The sequence below is a fragment of the Tiliqua scincoides genome, chromosome 3 (genome assembly GCF_035046505.1).
Source record: "Tiliqua scincoides isolate rTilSci1 chromosome 3, rTilSci1.hap2, whole genome shotgun sequence".
NCBI lineage: Eukaryota > Metazoa > Chordata > Lepidosauria > Squamata > Scincidae > Tiliqua > Tiliqua scincoides.
The window spans coordinates 4,062,527-4,078,156 of NC_089823.1; the positions used below are offsets into that span (position 1 = coordinate 4,062,527).

At 46.9% G+C, this 15,630-nt stretch overlaps 1 protein-coding gene across 6 annotated transcripts in view; it reads left to right on the forward strand.

The window, feature by feature from the left end:
- FAM168A (family with sequence similarity 168 member A) overlaps positions 1 to 15,204 on the forward strand; it is a 148,514-nt gene extending 133,310 nt beyond the window's left edge. For 4 of the 6 annotated variants that reach the window (XM_066620003.1, XM_066620008.1, XM_066620006.1 and 1 more), the window contains 2 exons: positions 3,651 to 3,781; positions 8,125 to 15,204. In XM_066620003.1, coding sequence (XP_066476100.1) covers positions 3,651 to 3,763 — 113 coding nt within the window. In that variant the 3' untranslated portion in view covers positions 3,764 to 3,781; positions 8,125 to 15,204. Of the gene's footprint in view, positions 1 to 3,650; positions 3,782 to 5,703 lie in introns of all 6 variants that reach the window. The other 2 variants (XM_066620004.1, XM_066620005.1) reach the window with 2 other exon arrangements.
- Positions 15,205 to 15,630: the final 426 nt, after the last annotated feature.

The window sequence follows — 15,630 nt, forward strand, 5'->3', positions numbered from 1 at the left end:
TGGCAACCTTCAGTCTCGAAAGACTCTGGTATCGCGCTCTGAAAGGTGGTTCTGGAACAGCGTCTAGTGTGGCTGAAAAGGCCAATTCAGGAGTGACGATCTCTTCCACGCTGGGAGCAAGTGCAGTCTGTCCCTGGTCTGTCTCCCTGGCTATGGGCCTTCCTTCTTTGCCTCTTTGCCTCAGACTGTTGGCCAAGTGTCTCTTCAAATTGGGAAAGGCCATGCTGCACAGCCTGCCTCCAAGCAGAACGCTCAGAGGCCAAGGTTTCCCATCTATTGAGGTCCATTCCTAAGGCCTTCAGATCCCTCTTGCAGATATCCTTGTAGCGCAGCTGTGGTCTACCCGTAGGGCGCTTTCCTTGCACGAGTTCTCCATAGAGGAGATCCTTTGGGATCCGACCATCGCCCATTCTCATGACATGACCAAGCCAACGCAGGCGTCTCTGTTTCAGCAGTGAATACTTGCTAGGGATTCCAGCTCGTTCCAGGACTGTGTTTGGAACTTTGTCCTGCCAGGTGATACCAAGGATGCGTCGGAGGCAGCGCATGTGGAAAGCGTTCAGCTTCTTCTCCTGTTGTGAGCGAAGAGTCCATGACTCGCTGCAGTACAGAAGTGTACTCAGGACACAAGCTCTGTAGACCTGGATCTTGGTATGTTCCGTCAGCTTCTTGTTGGACCGGACTCTCTGTGAGTCTGGAAAATGTGGTAGCTGCTTTACCGATGCGTTTGTTTAGCTCGGTATCAAGAGAAAGAGTGTTGGAGATTGTTAAGCCAAGGTACACAGAGTCATGGACAACCTCCAGCTCATGCACAGAGATTGCAATGCAGGGAGGTGAGTTCACATCCTGAACCATGACCTGTGTTTTCTTCAGGCTGATTGTCAGTCCAAAGTCTTGGCAGGCCTTGCTAAAACGATCCATGAGCTGCTGGAGATCTTTGGCAGAGTGGGCGGTGACAGCTGCATTATCGGCAAAGAGGAAGTCACACAGACATTTCAGCTGGACTTTGGACTTTGCTCTTTGTCTGGAGAGGTTGAAGAGCTATCCGTCTCATCTGGTCAGGAGGTAGATGCCTTCTGTTGCAGTTCCGAAGGCCTGCTTCAGCAGGACAGCAAAGAAAATCCCAAACAAGGTTGGCGCGAGAACACAGCCCTGCTTCACTCCGCTTTGGATGTCAAAGGGGTCTGATGTGGAGCCATCAAAGACTACAGTGCCCTTCATGTCCTCGTGGAAAGACCTGATGATGCTGAGGAGCCTGGGTGGACATCTGATCTTGGGGAGAATCTTGAAGAGGCCGTCCCTGCTGACCAGGTCTATGATCTATGAATGCTATAAAGACTAGCTGTCATTGTTCCCTGCATTTCTCCTGCAGCTGTCTAAGGGAGAATACCATATCAGTGGTGGACCTGTTCACTCGGAATCTGCACTGCGATTCTGGATAGACACTCTCTGCAAGTACCTGGAGCCTCTTTAGTACAACTCGGGCAAACAGCTTTCCTACAGCGCTAAGTAGAGAGATATCGCGGTAGTTATTGCAGTCACCCCTGTCGCCTTTGTTCTTGTACAGCGTGACAATGTTTGCATCCCTCATGTCCTGTGGTACTCCACCTTCTCTCCAGCAGAGACAGAGGATTTCATGCAGCTCAGTGGCAGTGATCTCTTTGCAGCACTTTAGGACCTCAGCAGGGATGCTGTCTTTCCCAGGTGCCTTGCCAGAGGCAAGGGAGACCAGGGCCAAGTGAAGTTCTGCTAGGGTTGGTTCACTGTCAGGCTCCTCCAACACAGGCAGGCACTCGATGTTGTTCAGTGCTTCCTCGGTTACTGCATTTTCTCGGGAATATAGCTCAGAGTAGTGCTGCACCCAGCGTTCCATCAGCTGCACCCGGTCCTGGATGACCTCGCCTGTGGCAGACTTCAGAGGGGCAATTTTCTTCTGCTTTGGACCTAGGGCCAGCTTGATACCATCATACATCCCCTTGATGTTCCCCATGTCAGCTGCTGTCTGTATCTGGGAACAGAGTTGGAGCCAGTAGTCGTTAGCACATCTCCTGGCAGTCTGCTGGACTTTGCTGCGAGCAGCTTGGAGGACCTGCAGGTTGCGCTCACTGGGACAGGCTTTGTATGCTGCTAGAGCTCTCTTCTTTTCCTCAATGACTGGTGTCAACTCCTCAGAGTGGGCTTCAAACCAGTCTGCCGACTCGTTGGTCTTCTTGCCAAATGTGGAGAAGGCGGTGTTGTAAACGGCATTCTTGAAATGTTCCCATCTGTTGGATGTGTTTGCGTCGACCGGGCCTGGAAGAGATTCCTCAAAGGCTCATGCAAATTCCTCCACTTTTCCCTGGTGCCGGGTCTTGCTGGTGTCAATGCGAGGTCTTCCTTCCTTTTTCGTGTGGTACAGTCACTTTGTCTGCAGTTTCACTCTGCTGCACACCACGGAGTGGTCAGTGTTGCAGGCAGCACCCTGATATAAATTGGTATAAATTGCTGTATTAATAAATTGCTGTCGGTATAAATTGCTGTATTAATTTCCTTGGGGAACTGTTTATTCCAAGTGTTCAGTTTCAACCCACTGTAATTATCATTCAGAGTCAGTGTGGGATAAAAATTAGAGTGCTGACCAAAGACCAGGGAGGCCCAGGTTCAAAGCCCCAGTTCCATGATGTAGACCCTGCACCAATTGCACTCTCTGTCTGCCTCAGGTATCTCACAGGGTAGTTGTGAGGCCAAAATGGGGAGAGAAGGAGGAACCTTGCCTGCTGCCCTGAGCTCCGTGGAGAAACGGTGGACTGTAAATGTAACAAACTAGTAGTACAGTCGTCCTTTGCCTTGTCAGTTGTTCCACAGAACAGGTTGTCTCACCCTCTCCTGCAGTGCTTTTTTTGCCTCCAGGTCAAGGCATGAGAGAGTCACAATGTTTCACCAGCACAAATGCTGGTGGTTTTTTTTAGGCTGGAAAGACCACCACAGACCTATTATAGCTCCCTCTGCTAGGATTGGAAGCTAGAATTAATTCCACATCAGGTTTTCCCAGTTGTCAAAAAGAGCAGCACAGAATAGCAGAGGGAAAACGGTTCATTCCCACATTTCTGTCCTAATGGAACACAATAAGCTGGGATGGGGGCCGGGGGGGGAGGTGATTATGTGCTGCATGAGGAAAACGAGACTCTGAAATAGATGAAAGTTAGGAACTGACAGCCAATCATTTCAAAGGCAGCCTGCCCGTTTTGGTAGCTCTTGAAGTGTTGCCAAATGGTTGCATTTTAATTTGTCTCCACCCTCAGCTGCAGTTCCAAGATGAGTCGGGTGCATTCACCGCTCAGCCCATAAATATCAGCCTTTGGATAAGGCTAGTCTTGGGCCGTGTGTGCCTCCTCCTCCCCAGTCAGATCATGGGAAGGGTGCCTTTGCCTGTCCAGTGTGACCCACAGATGCGCACAGTGCAGACTGCTACCCTCAGTGTGACTACACTATTTCCAAATGACTCCTGCTAAAGAGCCCAACTGAGCCAAGCCAAGCCAATTTTTCAGGGCAAGTCTTGTTCCTACTTCCTCAGGAGACCACTTGTTCCAAATGTGCTGTGGACACAATTCCCGACATAAGCTCGAGGTGCCAGAATGCAACATTCTTCTGATTTTCTCCTCTTGTTACAGGCACTCTGCTGACCACTCCTCAACACACTGCAATTGGAGCGCATCCAGTCTCAGTGCCAACGTACAGGGCTCAAGGGACCCCTGCTTACAGCTATGTACCTCCACATTGGTAATTCCATTGGCCAAACCACGTAAGTGTCCGGAAATGTTCACTAGGGAATGGGGTAGCGTGGGCCCTGCTTTTGGGAAGTGTCTCTGTAGGCAGAATGACCTTGATTGCATCTCAGAACTGGGGACAAACTGGGTCCTGGAGGGCAACTACTGAGCAGCTTCTCCAAGTTCAAACAAGAGAGAGAATTCAACATGCCATATTTACTCTTATCTTTGGATCAAGGAATAAGCAAATAAAAAAAAGGTGGGGAGTTGTAGGTTGGCTCACAGCTTCCCAAGGAAAGTTACCAAGGAAAATGCTGGGTGCACATATGTGGGTTTGAGTTCTGTCCCAACAATGAAAAAGAGCAAAAGGCCAATTGTGCAAAGGACAAGAGGTGGCTTGAGCTTCCCTTGGCAGCTCTTGAGGCAGACCCCTGGTTCGTTTATCCCAGCACTGCCTACACTGGCAGGAGTTTTCAATCAATCAATCAATCAATCAATCAATCAATCAATCAATCAATCAATCAATCAATCAATCAATCAATCAACAGTATTTATATACCGCTTTTCAACTAAAAGTTCACAGAGCGGTTTACAGAGAAAAATCAAATAACTAAATGGCTCCCTGTCCCAAAAGGGCTCACAATCTAAAAAGATGCAAATTAATACCAGCAGACAGCCACTAGAACAGACACTGCTGGGGTGAGGTGGGCCAGTTACTCTCCCCCTGCTAAAAAAGGAGCACCCACTTGAAAAAGTGCCTCTTACCCAATTAGCAGGGGTAGGGTAGACCCAATTTTCAAGGGTCTCTGGCAAGGATCTTGCCCACCTCCTGCTACTTGATCCTTTAAACTGGAAATGGTGGGACTTGATCCCAAACTCTTCTGTGTGCAAAGCAGGTGCTCTCCCACTGTAGGTTCCCTTCCATGTGTTATAGAACAAGACCAAGCAACTTCCACTAAAGTTGACACTGCTTTAGGTATTGATACCTACACCACCATAACCTTCCACCAGTTGCCAAGTAGAACACCTGCTGGCCCTGTGTATGCTCACTTGTATGCACATATGTTGTATGCAGCCCCCTGCTCTTCAGAGTCCAGGCAGGTTCCTACTCTTCAAGATGAGGCCTATAGGAGAAATTCTGGGGAGAAGCTGAGTACCTTTTCCACTGGACTTCTCCATGCTCAGCCTCTGAAGCCAGCTGTGTAGGCTGCACTGCCTGCAACAATCTATGTTGATCATGTAGGCCCATGAAAACCAGAATGAGCTGCAACACCATGGACACCTCGACTATGGAGATGAGAAGCACAATTTCCACCCTCCTCAAATTAGAGATACTTGAGAGGCTTGTGAAGGACAGAAGTAGTGCACAGCATAAGCTGATTCCCTACACCTGTTTGCACTGCAGATGGGTAATGGCTAAAGGTTGGGCACAAAATGCATTGCAAACTACACATGCACATTGAGCTTGCAGAGTGATACTGGTGCACACAAGTGTCCTTCCTACCCAATAGAATAGTAAAATAGGTTGTTTGTTGACCTGGGGGTTCTCCTCAGGTCTCTGAATGTTATATCAGCCATTTGCAACAGTTGGCTGGAAAAAAATAATTTTGGAAGCTTTACTGCCAGCTGACCTAAACTGGAGGGGGGGGGGGGGAGGCCTGCTGCTAGCAAATGCTTGGAAAGCATTCTTAATGCAGAGGGAGACATGAACCACCCAGAGTTTCTGTTGCACAATCCCTGTTGAAAGACATGAGAAGTGTGTATGGGTTTGTATGCAATTCTCATTCATTTTAATAGGACTTGCATCAAACAAGGTCCCAGCAGAAGTTCACTGACACAAGGTTTGCACATCCCAAACAGAAGCCCCTTTTCAGTAGAAGGGATCTATGGTAGAATTGTATTTCTTTTAGATAAGAGAAATGGATAGAAATAAGCCAAGTTCTTTCACTTATGTCAGTTGGAGAGACTGGCACTTCCTGGCAGGGGCACACCAGTCAGAAAATGACTTCAGCACAGGAAGAAAAGGCAGACTGTTTAGTGCGATGCAGCGAGCAGGCAGCAGAAGTTAAATAGAATCTCCGTTGCCAAGAGACCTGGTGTTCGTAGCTAACAAGGCTTTGGGTCACAGGCTCGGTTCCTCAGGCCAGACTAGAAGAAGAGGTGCTGTTTCGTCATTTAGTAGGAGTGTAGAGGTGAGTCTCATCTGCAGTCTCAGAGGTAGGATCCCAGCATCTTAAGAGTTGGCAAAGCCCAGAGACAGTCTTAGCCCTACCTGAACATGATGCCTGGTGCCTTCCACATCCTGATCAAAGGTCTGCCCACCCTTCATTTGAAAATCTTCTTCTGCATCTTGTTCTGTTTCTGGTGGCAAGGAGTGTTTCCTAATGCTGAGTCTTAATCTACTTTTCTGTGGCAAAGATATTTCATTTCTCTAGTGTTTTTTTTTAACTCCTATGGATAATGTGAACCATTGTTCCTTTCCTTCTTTCTAACACCTTTAACAATATTTAATGTCCGTTAACAACTTCTTGAATGCTACATTTATGTGTTGTGGTTTTTTGAAAAATTTTATATACACGGATTTGATTTTGGGATTTTTTTGAAGTTGGCTGGCTAGGATACCTTGCAGAAAGGCAGGATATAAATTCCTCAATAAATATCACTCTGCTTCAGTTGAGACCATGAGGGAAGAACTCAGACAAAGCTTCTTGAGGTGACTTGTTTCTTAGATCTTAGAGGACTGACTATAAGACATGCTAGCAACCCAGAGTGTGTAGCAAGCAAACAAGAGAGCTAGATGCCAGCTTTTTTATTTTAAGGGCTTGCTGCTCACGCCATCTATGCTCATTCACCTCTGCTAGGCTAGTTTAAGTTTTTGTATCTGTTTCACACACCTATGAAACCTATTTGAGCAGAGGTGATAGGGGGCTAAAAGAGGGGTGTATGCCATGGGATGCAAACTTTTCTGAGATAACTTTCAACTCTTTCTTTGAAACTGCCATATTTCCATCCTTATTTGGTGTGCAGCAACACCTAAGTGACAGGCAGATCTCTGCGTCATTCTGGATGTCTTCTAGAAACTGTGAAAGGGAACAACTACAGTTTGGATTGCCTTTGGAGTACTGCCTCTTAGTATCTGCCTTTATATATTTTAATCATTAAAACATTTATATTTTCCCTGTCTAATGGGAGAGACCCTGAAGGCGACTAAGATGATTACTGGGCTGGGGCACCTTCCTTATGAGGAAAGGCCACAGTGTTTGGGCCTCTTCAGCCTAGAAAAGAGGCGCCTGAGGGGGGCATAATTGAGACATACAAAATTATGCATGGGAAGGATAAAGTGGATAGAGAAATGCTCTTTACACTCTCGCATAACACCAGAACCAGGGGACATCCACTAAAATTGAGTGTTGGGAGGGTTAGGACAGAAAAAAGAAAATATTTCTTTACTCAGCGTGTGGTTGGTCTGTGGAACTACTTGCCACAGGATGTGGTGATGGCATCTGGCCTAGATGCCTTTAATAGGGGATTGGACAACTTTCTGGAGGAAAAATCCATTATGGGTTACAAGCCATGATGTGTATGTGCAACCTACTGATTTTAGAAATGGGCTATGTCAGAATGCTGGATGCAAGGGAGGGCACCAGGATGCAGGTCTCTTGTTATCAGGTGTGCTCCCTGGGGTATTTGGTGGGCCACTGTGAGATACAGGAAGCTGGACTAGATGGGCCTATGGCCTGATCCAATGGGGCTGTTCTTATATTCTAGGCAGCAAAACATTGCTGAGAAAAGAGTATTTGTAATCCATTTTCAGTCATTACAAAAGTAAGAGTCAGCCAAAAACCAGAGTTACCTGTAGCAAGCACTATGATAGGCTATTTCTACCACCCCAATACAAATACTTTTTGAAAGAGTCAAGTCCTCTTCTGTTTGTAGAAGGGCAACAAGTGGCCAAGCTTGCTTCCTTGGTGAAGGCTTCCATAATTTAGGCAGCAGCACAGTCTCCAAAGCCAGTTGTTGCTTTCCCATTGGCCACACTTCAGGCAGTGGAGGAGCTGATAACAGGGCTTCAGTTGTGGAAATGAGCAGAAGGACAGGTTCATATGGAGGAAGATAGTCCTTAGGTGAGTTGGTACTATTGACACAGCACAAGTGGCCCAAAGACTTCTACACCTGAATGCAGAGAAGGGCACCAGCTCAGCTAAGAGGAGGAAGCTGAATTCCAAGCAGTGAGGCTGGTTGATTGGGAGAGCGAAACCTGTGAGGCAGGCAGCCGGCTCTTGATGCTGAAGCAGAGCCTTGAGTTTGAGTGGGCAGCCCTGTGGTGGTGTTGCTGACTTCTGTCCAAACTTACATCTTTTTCCTCTTTCTCCGACAGATCTGGAGTCAAAAATTGTATGCAACAACTCAAGTCTTACATCGGTGCTGGAGCAGCTGCCCCATGGCACTGAGTCTGTTAGCAAGAACAAAACCAAGTGCAAGGGTCACTTTATGCATTCTTTAGGAGTTTTTTTTTCATTAGTTCATTTCTCAGAACCGCTTCCCACTGCTGCCCAAAACTTCCACCTCTTACTTCTCTCTCCTCCTGTCTCTCAAAATTGTATCAAGCCATTATCCCCTGATGCTGAGCAATACTCATGGTTTTCTCCCGCCCTCCCTGTTTGCCATTGCATTTCGCTCCTCAGTGTTGGCAAACATCTCCGAATGTCACGCATTTCCTTCAGAGTCCATTTTGGTTTTATCAGCAAGTGTGATTGATGAACAGGTTACAGAGTGAAAAAGCACAGTGCGGACAGGCGTGTTTCGTTCTGGTTTTTATTTTTTTATTTCATTCTGTTGTTTCAGGTTCCATAATATGATATAAGAAAATTGGTGTCTTCCAGATAAGTTTTGGAATCGGGCTTAAGAGTTCACTATTTGCATTGAAACACGGAGTGAATTCCTTCTTTTGCCGGAGTAGGCAAGAGGACAGATGACACAGAACACTTTGTGTTGTAGGAAGCACTGAGGCTACTTACTGGTCAGAGATTTTGCTTGAGCTTGTTTTTAAATTTTGGAATCATCTTCTCCCCCATCTCCACACAGCAGGAAAAGGAAAGGCAGACAGGTGGGGTGCCTGCTGGATTAGGAAGCGTGTCTTGTTGGATGAACAAGAGTCATTCTCTTGCTTTTCTAGTACTTTCACTGTGTTCCCAATTTACAGAGGGGAGTGATGGGTGGATGGTAGGGCAGCTGTAATTTTCCTTTTTATAAAGAGTTTCCAAACGTTAGTCTTGGCTGGCTGCTTCCACATGGCTGGCATTTGTTTCATGGCCAGTCCACTCAACCAAATTGAATAAAAATTGAGAATTTCAGTATATTTTTAAAAATATCCTCTCTAGTCAGCTTGTCTTGTACGGCTGAAACTGTCTGTACTGTTTGGTTCTGTTCACTAGGACCCCGCGTTTGCTGGACTCTTGCTGAACAAGAGCATATGCCAGGCTCTTTACTGACCCACCTTGAGCATCATTCCTGACACAACAATTTGCTTGTGTGAATTGGCCCAAAGATGCACACTGTAGTTTTGGGAAATGAGTGTGCTGATTCTTCTTAATCCAAACTTGAACAAATGCAGTTAACCTCTTTAGTGACACCAGTTAAGTTCATCAAGCATTCCCGGCAGGCAGAAGGTGAAGGGGCAGTGGATTTCAAGGTCATTTCTGAAGGTGAAGTTTAATTCGTTGGGAAGGTGTATTCTCCCAGTTTGGGGCAAAAGGGTGAGACATCAGGAAGAATGGAAGGACAGGAGCCACCACTGCTGGGGCAGTCTGGGGCAAGCAGTCCAGGGTTATCACATCTTCAGTAGCCCAAGCCAGAGACTTTGTCAGGAAGGTAACAACAGTGGAAGGCAAGCTATCTCTAATCTCTGCTGACAGGCTCCTGTCCTGACTGCGCCAGTCTGTCCTGGCGACATTGGCAAGTCTGAGGTCAGAGGGTTCTCGAGAGAAGGTGTCGTAGGGAGAGCTGAATTGGCTCCTTCCTGACACTCGGCAAACAGCAAGTTTCAAAGGTATTTGCCAGAAGTGACTGGAGACAGAACAGTCTGGACAGAAAGAAATAGTGGGGTGGAGCAGAAGCAGCTGCTGGCATGTGCCGTGTTTCCCATGTGGCAAGCAAATGACTCACTTGTTGCTTACCAGTGTGGCTTGATGCGGAAGGTTTAGCACTCTGACCCCGGACTGTGAGGCATTCAGTGCCTGGTGGCTGGCTGGCTCAGATTCTGACTCCACGACAGGCTGGAGGTAACTGCAGGCAGAACAGAGGGGGATGGCATTGTAGCTCTGACCGTGGAAGCAGGACACAGTGCATCGTGCTGGGAGCTCCCATGAAGGCAGGGAAGCAGCCTGGAAGGTGCTCAGGGTAAGGATGTACAGGAGCTCTGGGGGTTATGCCACGCATTGCCTGCAGCCCTGTCTGCTGACATGCTTCCCGGTGACACAAGGGATCGGGACTGCACCCCTGACCTAGCTGAAGCCCTGTGGCCTCTCACTGGGCACAGTCTGTCAGTGGCCTCAGGCAACTTCAGCAGGGCAGATGTTGCAGCCATCCAGTAATCCCCAGTATCTGCTGTTTAATTACTGTGTCTGAGCAGGGAGGTTGTGCTTGGCTCTCACTGCTACTGACAGAAGTAGCCACCCTGTGGCAATGAGTGCTATAGACAACAATCACAGTCCAGTGCAGAACTAAGGGAATTTAAGCCGCCTGCAATCTGTATTGCTTAACCGTGAACTGGATGGCTGCACTTGTCTTGTGAAGTATGTTGCTGATGGTGGCATTTTCCCCTAAGCTGAACATTCCCAGTTTAGACCTAGATAGTCAGTACCAGGTTCCTTATTGCAAAACATGCGTGACTCACAGGGCACCCTTTGAACAAGCAGAGTGCAGGCTGCTTTTTCTTGTAAAACATTCTCGTCTGTGGGAGTGCCTAGTCTAATTACCAGCCTCTAAGCTGACTAGCAAGGAGGGATTTCGTTGAGGAAAATGAAGTCTTGCCCACGGCCTGGCACTGCTTGTGGACTTGAGCCAGGAAATCTTAACATTGCTTTGCAACCCTTGTTCAACCCCAGAAACAAGAGCTTGTGGATTCAGCCAGGCTGACTAGCTGCAGAGGATCTGACTAGAACCATCATGCCATGGTGTGGAAAGACCAGAGAGCCAGAGGGCAAACGGCCCTGAAACTCTGCTTCCCAGTTGGAAGCCACCGTTGACAGAGCAGGAGTTCAGGGCAGAGAGGAGCAGAGTCTCTCTGTGATGGTTCTGTACTGTCTGCCTGGCCTTAGTCATGCTGTTTGTGGGAGCTTGTGACACACACAGTACTGGAACCCCTCTTGTGATCAGTTCCATGGCCTGGACGTCTGAGAAGGACCTGGTAGGTAAAGAAGGCTGTGAGAATTTTCTCAGGTGATGCCTTTTAGTCCTTAACATGTGGCTTTTGGAAGTGGACAGTGCAGGAAAGAAAGAAGGCGGCCAGTCCGCAGCGATGGATGTTCTGAGCATTTTGACTGTTTCATTCATTGTGCAGGACTGGGGAATTTTTAAAAAGTTACATGGGAAATCACCCCAGGCCTGAAGCCCCATCCTGCAGAAGTCTTCGCATTCCCCTTCCTATTCAGACTGTGCAAAAGATGTCAGTGTCAGGTGCATAGTTTGGTTCTGTCCATTCCTGTGAGGTGCCTTTCTGCAGAAGGAGCGTGGAAAGATGTGGGATGTGGGAATTGTGGAAGGCAACCCTCAGACCACAGCAGCTTGTTCCTGCTCTTATCGACAGCCTGGCAGACGAAAGGCATCCCTGGTACTTGTTATTTCTAGAGCTGTTTCTGGTGCAGAAAAGTGGCATTTTCCATTCTGTGCCCCTGCAGCCACTCTGCAAAGCGACCCAGGCTGCAGCGTCGTGGCTTGTGCAAGGCAAGGCAGCAGGCCTCGTGGCTGAGCGAGGAGACGGGCCCGTCTCCCTCGGTCAAAAGGTGTGTGCTGACATTTCACAAATGCTGCTCCGCACACGACTGAAAGAGCACTGGGGATGTGCCCCCTGCTGCCTGGGCTCTGGTGCATGGCTGGTGGGCAGGGGGCAGGCTTCTCTTGACTGGCGGCCCTGATTTGTGTGCTCCTTTTTTGGCAGCTCCCACTTCTAACCGTTCCCACTGGAACTCATGGAGCTGCCTGCTGGGAGTTGAGGCCTCCTCGTCTGGCCTTATGAAGGCAGCTTGAAGTAATTGGGATCCAATGTTTAATACAAGGAATCTTTGGAGCTCTGTCTGTATATAGCTGTATAAAGTAAATTTAAATTTGACTAGAAGGTAGTTGAAAAGAGCAAGTAAGAGGTTTGGAGAGGTGGTGGGGAGCAATGGAGGGCTGTGGAGTGACAGAGGCCAGGAAGCTGGGAAGGATGTTTGTGTTGCGGCCAGTGGCAGAGGTGGCGGAAATGCCTGGCCGTCTGCAGGGGATGCCTTTTGCTGCCTCTCTCAGGGCTGCTGCATTGTAGCATCATCATTTATTTTTTACATTTCAAAAATCCACGATTCATTTGCAACACCGCACCCCCACCCCATGAATAATGCAATGGAGGGAGCATTGTGACAAACCCCGTCAATGCTGGTTCCTGCTGTTAACCGACCCCACAGATACCCCTCATTTAAAGACATCTGCTGTCGTGCAAGACTTGGGAAAACAGATAAATGAAAGAATGCATATTAATCACTGCACTGGCCCAAAACCACGTCGATGAACCTCGGAGGTGCCTCCCAGCCGCAACTCCAGGAAAACCGAACTGTGTGTGCAAGTATTTGCTCCTGTATTTTATGAACCATAATAACCTAGTCAATTTTTCTTTGCAGTTCAGATATGTAATTTAAAAGGCGCTTTTTACCATAAGTGTTATTTAAGTTTTTGTTTTTAATGATTGATGTTTATTATTCTCCACTAAAGGATCTTCATGGTTGGAAACTACAGGGAGCACTTCAGAACACAAGTCTGTGGGCTTTCATGCTGGAGCAAGAGGTCGGTGGCTCTTCCCTCCCCTCCCTTGAAGTGCTGATCGGTTAAAGCAGCAGCAGCAACAAAATCTAAGTTGATCAGGACACAATCGCTTCATTCATGAGATGCCGTTCCTAAAATGCACGCGTATTAATGTTACGTTGTCCAGTAGTGCAGCCAGTAAGTACAGCAAGAGGAGCAACTCCCCTTGTAAGTCGCTCTTCCCAGTTGCCAGTGAAGACATTTGGGGCAGGTGCTTGTTGAATGGCGAGCACCTGTGCATTGAATGGCTCCAGCAACAACTGGGAAGAGACACTTTCATGTGGAGTTGCAGTGCCTGCTGTTCTTACCTTGTGCACCCCCCTGTGGCTGTGAGACAGATGTTGTCACATGTTGACCTTGTTGTGGCTAGTGAATTTGTAGGCATTCCTACAGGGACCACCAAATTGATTTTTTTGAGCAATTCCACAGCTCCATAGCAATTGGAAAAAACTCTTTAAACATTTGCTTTGGTGCTATAGATAGTTTTGTTCAGGTGAAGTTAAGTCTCTTTCTTTTTTATATAATCTATTTTTTTTAAAAGGCCTATTCTAGAAAAGGGCATTGAGAGGGTAAAAAGAGAAGAGATATGAAAGAAGTCCAGCATCTTAAAAGTAGCACTAAGGGCCACAGAGTAGCATGCAATTACCTTTTGAAAATCTTTTAAGCTGTTCTAAATGCAGGCAGCATGTTCACGCTGTAGAAAACGGCTTGGGCTGGGGAGAAAAGTTGGGGTGTCCAATATTAAATTCAATTTGTGTTTCCTGAGTGCACAGCCAACACTTTGGGGGACTATTCTTGAATGCCATCTAAATGCCATGCCAAGTTAGGTGTTGACATACTTTAAGAAACATAAGTTAAGGAACTTTAAGAGATTGTGTCTGTTCTTACTTAGAGTTTTTGGGGCTTTGAGTCTGCTAAATGCTCAAGTGAATGAGCACTCAGGGTGACCTACAATGATCCATTCAATTGGGTAGACAGGATCTGGGCAGAATCACATCTCATCATTGGATGTTTTTCTCTGTCATGTGCTATGGAAACCTTCTGAATATTCTTCAGTAGTGACTGTTTTGTGGCATCCTAATCACAGCTGCATCTCACCCTTCCTCCAAAGAGTTCAGGTTGGTGTTCGTGGAGGGACCTTCCTTCTCACAACAACCTTGTGAGGTACGTTAGGCTGAAAGATCACTCAGTACGTTCCATTTCTGAATGGGGACGAACCCAGGCCTTCCAAGTCTTGTGCACTGCCTACTACATCACATTCACTTTCCAGTGATTGGAGAGAGGGAGAGAAACAGAAGAGCAGGCGGCAGTTCAAAGTGGTCTCGGGTGCAAGGTTTTCCTTTTGATACCTCCCAGACATATATAGAAGAAGCCTCATAAGGCTAAGGGTGGAGTTTGTAACAAGTGCAAATATGTTTTGGATTGGAGGTATCAGATTTATTTCTAAAATATGCCATTGTAGCTGCCCTGAATACAAGCAGAAATTTCTTAGACAGAAAAGGTGGCAATCTGGGCACTGGAAAACTTTGCTGTCCCTGCAGCAGAAACATGTGCTTAAGGAGGCAGGTCTAGACAACTGTTGACAATAGGCGAGAGAATCCTCGAAAGACCCTCAAAAACTAGAAGGTTTCTCCTACCACTTGCTTCTGTATTATCCAAAGAAGACTCAGTGCTCAGTGCTGCTGCTGATGTGGGCTGGTGGAGGAGAGCCATTCTGCATCTAACTCCAGTCCCAGCCTTTTAGTGAACAAGGCAGGAAACAGATTGGGAGAACTGTTGACTAGCATCAGTGACTCAAAACACGCAGCCTTTTCACTGCTTTTACACTATCAAAGTTTCTCTTCCTCTTTGCTTCCAGCCCAGCAGCTTCCTGACTTTGAAAATAGGTGTCAGGTTTTCCTTACACAAAGGGCAGAACTCTTTTCCCTCACTCCATTGTGAGCAGTTGTGGCTTCCAGTCAGAATAAAGCCAGTCCTCTAATGACCCCTGTCATTGTTCAGATTCTGTAGTGCATGACAGAGTTGCCCCTGGTATGGAAAACATGGGGTGGGTAGAGAAAGAGAGGGTGGTTCTGGGATTTTAATTTTTTTAATTATGAACTCAACAGGTTGGATAACCTGGTTTTTAAATTGTATTGGAAATACAGCCAAAAAAGTGCTTTTAAAGTCTTCCAAGTTTTAAATCATAACGAGCAAAAGAAACTAACCTTGGAGTGTGCGTTGAAAGCCCCACAGCGTCCACTTGTGAATATGAAGTGTAAATCCTTGTTATTATGATTATTATTTTGTTCTGAGGATCAGTTAGTGATCTCCCTGACAGATTTAAGCCAAGAGTTTGTAACTGTATGATATTTACTGTAAGATGTAGAACATTCGATAACTATTAAAATGTTTCCAAAAAAAACACCCCAAAAGGCCCTTTAAGTGTATTTTTAAAAATGTATTCTTAAAATGTGATCATTCGACGTTTCATCGCCTCAATTGACTGGATAATTTTTCATCAGTCTGTTGATCCTCGCTTATGTATTCTGGAGATACACTGCTGTGCAATGGCTGCCAAATAAATCTCCCAGCTCTGTGGTTGCAACTGAAGCCCCCCAGAGGCTTAGCATGGAGCACACTCTGGTGGGTGGCTCTTCACAATCTTTGTGCAGTCACACAAAGCTGAGTAATGCACATGCACGAAGCTGACCTTGGAAGCATCCCGAGCTGCTTTGAATATTTTGTTCCTTTTCTTGAGTGAGGGGAACCCTGTGCACATCTTGAGCGTGGAAAGAATGACCAGTCCTTCTGACTGCTGCCTCAGTAGCATCACCAATGGATCTGCTTC